This window comes from Chiroxiphia lanceolata, chromosome 16, assembly GCF_009829145.1.
Source record: "Chiroxiphia lanceolata isolate bChiLan1 chromosome 16, bChiLan1.pri, whole genome shotgun sequence".
NCBI lineage: Eukaryota > Metazoa > Chordata > Aves > Passeriformes > Pipridae > Chiroxiphia > Chiroxiphia lanceolata.
In genome coordinates this window covers 2,009,576-2,018,123 of record NC_045652.1, presented here as the reverse complement: position 1 = coordinate 2,018,123, position 8,548 = coordinate 2,009,576, and the positions used below count along the sequence as shown (strand labels likewise).

The following is an 8,548-nucleotide window of genomic DNA, read 5'->3' as shown; positions in this document are numbered from 1 at the left end:
CAGCATCCCTGTGAGATGAGCCCACCCCATGCTCCTTCTGGTATTAGATGGATTCACATCTAACATGAGCACAGGGATTTCTTTGGGGTGAAGATGTAGGATGTCTGGGTCTGGGAAGGGGGACATGGCTGGAATCATCCTCCACAGGTGCCATGGGATAAAGTTATCACAGAATCATGGAATGGTTTGGGTTGGAAGGGACCTTAAAGCCCATCTCATCCCACCCCCTGCCATGGGCAGGGACACCTTCCACTAGCCCAGGTTGCTCCAAGCCCTGTCCAGCCTGGCCTTGGACACTTCCAGGGATGGGGCAGCCACAGCTTCTCTGGGCAACCTGTGCCAGGGCCTCCCCACCCTCACAGGGAAGAATTTCTTCCCAATATCCCATCCCTGCTCTGTGTCAGTGGGAAGCCATTCCCCTTTGTCCCCTTCCCAGGCCCTTGTCCCAAGTCCATAATCTGCTAATGAGCAAACACCTCAGTGCTGGCTTGTGCTGAAACACAAACAGCAAATCATTACCCTGGGCTGCTCCAAAATGCGTTATTTGTCACTTGGAATAACCAGACAATGCTTGCATGGCTGGAGCAACAGATGTGACTCCTCATCCATCTGACTTGTGTGTCTGCTCTGAGCCCACTGCAGCAGTTTTGAGGCAAAGAGCATTATTTTTGGAAAATAAATGCATTTTCTGGTGCATTCAGGCAGTTTTGAGGTATGAATGTGGCATTCTGCTGCAGGGCAGGGCCAGCACCAGCATGCAGGGGTGGAGGGGAGCATGGCTGCACTGGAGGGAAGGTGGGAGCCCAGAGGGGCTGCTGGTATTTGGGGGTCCCCAGAGCAATCTCCCCCACCTGCTCCACTGATGGAAAACCACCTTCCCCAGCTCTGCCCGTGGTGGTGGGTCAGCAGAGACCCACTCCCTCCCCACTGCCAGGATGTGACCAGGACCACCAGGCTTGTCCCACGGCTTGTCCCTGCCCTTGAGGTTTCCCTGGATGGATGATGGGACCCATGGGCTGTGCTGGATCCAGTATTGTCCCCAGAGCCTCTTGGTCCCCAGGAGAGCGTGGCCCCAGCAGCCCACCCTGCCTGCACAGGGGCTGTCACTGTGCCAGCACCTCACAGCACCCAGCCCGGGGAACAGCCAGAGGGGCACCAAGTCTGGAAGATGAAGGACCCCCGTGACTCTCCCTGGGGCTGCATGACGGGGAGGACAGGGCTCTGGGCGAGGCTGGAGGAGTCCGGACCCTTGGGCCGATCCCTGTGACTCATCGTTTGAGGGCTGGACCCCCGTCCCTGTCCCCATGTCATGCAAATAGGAACCCTCAGCTGGGCTGGACCTGGACCCCCATCCCTGTTCTCCTGTCATTCTGATGGGGACTCCGGATGGGGCTGGACCTGGATCCCTGTCCCCATTCCTGTGCGATGCACGGGGGGCTCCGTGGGTCGGTGCCGGAGCTCCGTAGGCGCGGGGGCAGCGGCACCGGGACCCCGCGGATCCCCTCGGGGCGGCCCGAGTCCCCGGGGGCGGTGCCGCCCCCAAACTCCCCCCTAAACCCCCCGAAGCCCCCCCCGAAACTCCCCCTCCGGTCGGGGCACGGCGCTGGCAGGAGGTGGCTCCGCCGCAGACGCCGCTCGGTCACCGCCGCGTTCACCTCGCGGAGCGGGGGCTGCTCGTAACACCGGGAACACCGGGAACACCGGGAACAACGGGAACAACGGGAACACCGGGAATACCGGGAACAACGGGAACACTGGGGCTGCAGGGCTGCCAGAAACACCGGGAACGTCGGGAATACCAGGAACACTGGGAACAACGGGAACACTGGGGCTACAGGGCTGCCAGAAACACCGGGAACACCGGTGCTGTCGGTAACACCGGGAACACCGTAACAGCTGCCGGTAATCCTGGGAATACCGTGACACCGGGACTGCCCGGGCTGCCGGTACCGCGGAGTCGGGTAAGCGGGCGGAGGAAGCGGCGCAGCCCCGGCAGAGCATCGGGACCCCCGCAGACACCGAGCGGGACCTGATGGGGATCCTCAGGGGGACACAGACCGGCGGGTCCGTGCTGGAAGCGGGGGCCCGGGCTGGGGTCGTCCAGTCTGGAGCGATGGGGAGCCGCGGGAGGACCGGGGAGCCCCGGGTGGGACTGTGCTCCTCCTGCCCCCGAACCCCCCGGCTGGGCTGCGAGGGGTCTCTGCGAGCAGGGTCGGGGCGGGAGGGGATGGGGCGAAGCTGGTTTGGGCCGTCCCATCCTTTGGCCGGCAGCGGGGCAAGGGTGTCCGGGGAACCCCTGGAGAGGACTCCCTGCCTCCTGGCCCTGGAGCCTTGGCCCCTTCCCGGGTCACCCAGTGCCACCTGCTGGGGTGGCAGCGGTGGCACTGGGGCTGTCACGGTGGCTTTTGCTCCCCTGCGGTTTCACCGTCGCAGCCCGGGGCCGGCAGTGATGGGTAGAAGCTGGCAAGGCTCATCCAAGAGGTGTGATCCAGTTACACCCCGGCTACTCTGCCTGGCACTCCCCGAGGTTTTGTCTCCAGCAGGGAAGTGACCCGGCGCTGTGGCAGCCCAGGACATGCCCGGGATCTTCTCTGCTGCCTGAGGAGAAGCACATCTCCTCCTCCACACTGGTGTGGGTGGCCGGCAGAGCAGAGCCATGCTCATTCCTCCACCTCTCCCCCAGGATCTGAGTCCCCAGCTCAGCCTGAGATGCACCTCGGCACTGGGAGCACTGGTTGCAGGCTGGTGGGAGCAGCCATGAGGGACATGCTTGGATCTGGATGCCTTGGGAGCCTTGTCCAACTGGCCTGGATGTGCCTGTTCTCCGTGCCGGTGAGGGCCGAGCTGGGGCCGCGGGGCAGCAGGGTGACACTGCCAGCCTCTGACCCACGGCCAGCAGGCTCCGTCCTGGCTCCGTCCCGTGTCCCTGCCCATCCCGAGGATGCAGCACACAGTGGTTTGCCAGGGGATGCAGGTGGTGGGGCAGGAGGCTCTGACCCAGCTCTGGACTTGCAGCACGGCGGGGCCAAGGTGCTGGAGAAGACCTTTGAGGAGTGGCTGCGGTATCGTGACGAGTGTCTGAGGAGGATGGCGAGCGAGCCCTACCCAGCAGGTACCCAGCTGTGCCCAGCTCAGCGTCAGACACGGGGGACACAGAGCCAGGGCTGGGCTTTATCCCTCCTCCAGCATCCTCTGTGTTGGTCACCCCCATGAGCAGGAGGACTGACAAGGATCTCCATATCTCAGATGGGATGCCCAGGGCTGGAATGCACAGGGCTGGTGTGGGGTACCACGGCCCCTTCAGGGTGACACCAGCCCCCTCAGAGGCACTGGGATGGCAGGGCTGGATGTGGCCATGCCAGCAGTGTCTGACAATCAGCTTTTTCCCCCTCACTGCCATTGCAAGGGCTGTTCTGCAACCGGACATTCGACATGTATGCCTGCTGGCCCGACGGGAGCCCCGGCACCGCTGTGAACGTCTCCTGCCCCTTCTACCTGCCCTGGTTTGAGAAAGGTGAGGATCCCCTTCTGCCATCCCACCCCTGGGAGCCAGAGCAGAGCTGTGCTGGGTGGGGGAGAGGCTCTCAGGGTTCCCCTCCTGCCTGATGATGGGGGGAGAGAGACCCACAAGCAGACCAGCAGTAAGGGCACACATGGGGCACAGAGCATAGCCAGCTTATGCCCTGCTCATGCCTGCCCTGGAAGAGGGTCTTTGGGGCTGAGCAGAGTCTGACCTATCATCCCAGGAGAGGGGTTTGGGGGAGCCCAAGGGGAACGTGCTGGTGCTTTGTGTCCGCAGTGAAACACGGGCTGGTGAGTCGCCGGTGCGGTGCCGACGGGCAGTGGGTGACGGTGAATGGCAGCCAGCCCTGGAGGGACTACTCACAGTGCGAGGAGGAGATGGAGGTCACTGCTGAGGAGGTGGGACCCTGGCCTGGGCACTGGGCAGAGATGGACAGAGCACCCTGGCCAGGGAGGGACAGACACCCCAACCACTCGGCAGGTGCTGCCCACCCGGGCTCAGGGTGCTGTGCTCCCTGCAGGAGGGTGCCCGCAGGCTGATGGTGAGCTTCAAGGTGCTCTACACCGTGGGGTACTCGCTGTCACTCCTCACCCTCATCTCTGCCCTGCTCGTCCTCACCGTCTTCAGGTGGGAGAGCTGGGGGGACACGGCCCTGGTCCCTGCCAGCTGTTGACAGCTGAGCCCAGGGGTGCCCTGCCTGACCCCTGGCACTCGGCAGGAACCTCCGCTGCACCAGGAACTACATCCATGCCAACCTTTTCGCCTCCTTTGGGCTGCGGGCGACCTCGGTGATGGTGAAGGATGCGCTGCTGGAGCGGCGCTGGGGCGTGGAGCTGGTGCAGGTGGCTGACTGGGAGAACCTGCTGAGCCACGAGGCAAGTGCTGCCCTGGGAGGACCCCAGTCAATGCTGGGCTGGAGGTGGGGTGGGGATCCTGCCCCTGGGGAGGGGTGAGCAGGGGGTATCAGTGTCTGTGCAGCCCCATGTTGGTGGGTGAGCTCTTGGGGTGCTGGAGCTGCCCATGCACCCAGTGGATGGTCTTGGGGTACCTGTGTGTGTGGGTAGGCAAGTTCTTGGGTGCTCATACACCCAGTGGACAAGCTTCTGGGGGGCCTGTGCTGCCCATGCCCCTGTGAATGAGCTCCTGGGGTACCTGTGCACCTGATGAGAGAGCTCTGGGCCTGTGCAGTGCCCTGCTCCTAAGGGATGAACCATTGAGGTGACTGTGCATCCAGTGCTGAGCTCTCAGAGAGCTTGGGGTGCCCGTGCAGCACCTGAGGGATGAGCTCTCAGGGTGCCCATACAGCCTCTGGGTGAGCTCAGGGCACCTGTGCTCCCATGGGTGTGCTCTTGGGGTGTCTGTATAAGACCATACACCTGATGGATGAGATTCTGAGGTGCCCACACACCCTCTGGGTGAGCCCAAGGGTACCTGTGCCCCTGTGGGTGAGCACCTGGGGGGCCTGTGTAACACCATACACCTGATGGAAAACATTTTGGGGTGCCTGTGTAATACCATACACCTGGTGGATGAGCTGTTGGGGTGCTGTGCACTCCATGGGGGAGCTCTCGGGGTGCCCGTGGTGCTGTGGGTGGGCACCCAGCCAGCCCCACGGGGGCTCTCCCGTGGCAGGCTGCGCTGGGGTGCCGGGTGGCGCAGGTGCTGATGCAGTACTGCATCCTGGCCAACCACTACTGGTTCCTGGTGGAAGCCATCTACCTCTACAAGCTGCTCATCGGGGCCGTGTTCTCCGAGAAGAATTACTACAGGCTCTACCTCTACCTGGGCTGGGGTAGGGCCCACCTGGGTGTGCGGTGGGGAGGGCACAGTACCCAGTGCTGGGGGGCACCATGATCCAAACCAGCCCCGGGAGGGTGTGGGCTGGGGGGCCTGCTGACCCTGGGTGTCCCCCCAGTGCCCCTACCCTGGGATTGGTTTCTAATCTCAGGAGGGTGCTTGGTTTTACAGGGTTTGCTGTGTGACTTGCAGGGACCCCCGTGGTGTTCGTGGTGCCCTGGATGGCTGCCAAGTACTTGAAGGAGAATGCAGAGTGAGTGGGGATGGGTGGGGGTTCCTCGGGGATGCTCAGCCCCAGGCTGGGACTGGACAGAGGCTGCTCAGGGTCCCTGAGCCACCTGGCTGGGGCTGGAAAGCTCTTGGCCTCATCCTGCACCCCTGGCACGGGCTGATGGTGCTACTCTCCGTGTCTCCCTGGGCAGGTGCTGGGCACTGAACGAGAACATGGCTTACTGGTGGATCATCCGCATCCCCATCCTGCTCGCCTCCCTGGTAGGGGACACCTGCTACCCCTGGGCCTTTTTGGACAACAGCAGCTCAGCCCCTGGCTCCCAGCCCTGGGCAGGGCTGTGATCCCTTGGGGAAGCTCTCAGCAGAGTGCAGGAAGGTGGATTGGCCTCCAAGGATCAGGGAAATGGACACGGGGTTGTTTTTTTACCAGCAAATTGCCAACCCCCAGGCTCCGTGCTGGAAGGAGGGTGTTTAACTCCAGAGAAAGGGGCTGGGGGCGGTCCCTGCTGCTTCCTGGTCAGGATTTTGGGAAGGGAGGAAGGGAGGAAGGGCAGCAGCAGCCTTGGCAGCACAGGATGTGCCATCTGCTGCAGGCCCTGAGGGTGCATGCCATGGCCAGGGTGGGCTGCGAGGGGTGGGGTGCCGGGCTCTGTGTGCCCCTGCACTGTCTCCCCCTCCCCAGATCAACCTGCTCATTTTCATGCGGATCCTCAAGGTGATCCTGGCCAAGCTCCGAGCCAACCAGAAGGGCTACGCTGACTACAAGCTGCGGTGAGCTGGGAGGGAGGGAGGGGGTGGCCACTGGCTCATCCCTGGTCCTGGGATAACACCACATCCACCTCCTCCTCCCCAGCCATCCCCACCCTGCTCCTCCACCCTTCACGTCCTTAAATGACCACCCTGACTTTAACTTGGAGATTTAGGGTCCCCTTACACTCTTCCAGGCTGGCCAAAGCCACCCTCACCCTCATCCCCCTCTTTGGTATCCATGAGGTTGTCTTCATCTTCGCCACCGACGAGCAAACCACGGGCATCCTGCGCTACATCAAGGTGTTCTTCACCCTCTTCCTCAACTCCTTCCAGGTGAGGCACGAGTGTGACACATCCTTGCTCTGAGCACATCATGGAGCAAGAACTGGGGGGGCCTCTTCCAGTTTGCTCTCCCCGTGGTGCCTCCATGGGGTGGGGGACACCATCTCTCCCACCCTCTGCCCCGGTGCCGAGTGTGTGATGGTGCCTCCTGTGCTCTCTGAGGCAACGGTGGCAGAGGGACCTCAGCCCTAAAAGCACCCAGAAATGGTCTGGGGGGAGTCTAAGCCCATCCCAGCCCCAGGAGAGGGATGGCAGTGGGGGCTCACTCCCTGCTCTCCCTGCAGGGTTTCCTGGTGGCCGTGCTGTACTGCTTTGCCAACAAGGAGGTAACGTACCTGCCACAGCGTCTCCTGCCCGCCTTTCCCATCCCATCCTCTGCCTGCGGGGAGGGCGTGGCCAGGGATGAGCCCCCCTTCTCCCCTCCGTGTCAGGTGAAGTCTGAGATGAAGAAGAAGTGGCAGCTCTGGAAGCTCGACTACCCAGTGCTCTGCTGTGCCCAGTGATGCAGTGACTGCCCACGGAGCCAGGGCACAGGGGCTGCTCTGCTGTGCCCAGTGATGCAGTGACTGCCCACAGAGCCAGGGCACAGGGGCTGCTGTCCATGACGGGCACGAGGGCCCAGCTGGAGGGTGGGGGGCTGTGGGGAGCTGTGCTGGGCACTGCCCACATGGGATGTCCAGACTGGGACCAGCATTTGGCTGTGCCACACTGGAGCTGCTGGAGGGGACATCTCCCCACTGTGGTCCAAGGGGGAGATGGGCACCCCAGACATTGCCAGGCATCGTGGCCTCCTTGGGGGCCTCACCTTGCCTGGACTTGGGGGCCGCATGGGCAGCAGCTACTGCTTCCTACCACCACCTGTGCACCATCAGCAACCCCTGCCAGCACCCACCAGCCGTGTGCAGGGGAACCCCCTGCCCACCCACACTGCTCAGGCACATGTGGGAGTGGATCACGGCAGCTGGAGGAAGCCTGACCCTCAGCAGTGGGAATGGGAGGCTTTGTTCAGCCTGGCACTGCTGCATGGACCTGCTGCCCCTCTGCCCAAACCCTCCTGTGGCACCAATACCTCAGGACAGGCATCCCTGTTCTCCCCTCCTTGTCCTACCCAAGGACCATCTCACCAATCCCCTGACAGCTCCCAGCCATCCACAGTCATCTTGTGAAGCTCTTCACAGTGAGGTGCTGCTTCTGCACCTTCTCTCCATCCTCATCAGGGACACAGAATGTGGCTCCAGCACCCACCCCCTCCTCGCTGCTCTTCAGCTGCACACACTGCTTGGTTCCTCCTCTCCAAGCCCCTTCTGCAGCAGGTCCCCCCTCACTGTGGGCAGAGCCAAGGATGGAGCCTCAAAGTCACAAGGGAGTGAAGGATTTGAGAGTACAGCTTGCTGGAGCTGGAGCCAAGCCCAACCTTCTGCATCCCAGGTCCAGCATCCAGCCCAACCACCCCCTCCTCTGCTGGGGGAGAGCTGGGCAGGCCCAGACAGGAGCCACGCTCTGTTTTGGTGGCAAAAGGCTGACTCAGGGAGTTCACTTTCCTGTGAGGTGCCAAACCATCAGCCCACCCTCTCCAAGCAGCCTGTGAAGCCCAGGAAGCTCAGGAGCACTGACACCTCTGCCTTGGCAAGGGAGGCAGCTGAGGCAGAGTGATTTGAGTGGGGCTGCATGTGCCTGGCTTCCAGCTCCTGTCCTGGTCCTGTTTCTCCTGGAAGAGCCAGGAGCAGCTACAGTCATCACCATCACCTTGGGTCCTTGCTGTCACCCTCAGGAGCAGGACAGACTCCCGAGTACTTGCTCCTCACCAGGTTCCTTCCTTTCTCTTGCAAAAAAGGCCCCTCCAGGCTGCAGGAAGCAACTGAGACTCTCCAGCACATGCACATGGACACAGAAGGTTCTCCAGCT

At 62.5% G+C, this 8,548-nt stretch overlaps 1 protein-coding gene across 1 annotated transcript; it reads left to right on the top strand.

Moving 5' to 3' along the window:
- The first annotated feature begins 1,711 nt into the window (after positions 1 to 1,711).
- On the top strand, positions 1,712 to 7,176 carry LOC116794960 (glucagon receptor-like). Its single transcript, XM_032704220.1, has 14 exons — positions 1,712 to 1,961; positions 2,684 to 2,832; positions 3,016 to 3,112; positions 3,407 to 3,514; positions 3,800 to 3,921; positions 4,044 to 4,150; positions 4,242 to 4,398; positions 5,156 to 5,315; positions 5,513 to 5,573; positions 5,743 to 5,812; positions 6,234 to 6,322; positions 6,496 to 6,634; positions 6,928 to 6,969; positions 7,075 to 7,176. Exons 2-14 carry the CDS (start codon positions 2,710 to 2,712, stop codon positions 7,144 to 7,146), a joined length of 1,347 nt encoding a protein of 448 aa, XP_032560111.1. The 5' UTR covers positions 1,712 to 1,961; positions 2,684 to 2,709; the 3' UTR covers positions 7,147 to 7,176.
- The last annotated feature ends 1,372 nt before the right edge of the window (positions 7,177 to 8,548 follow it).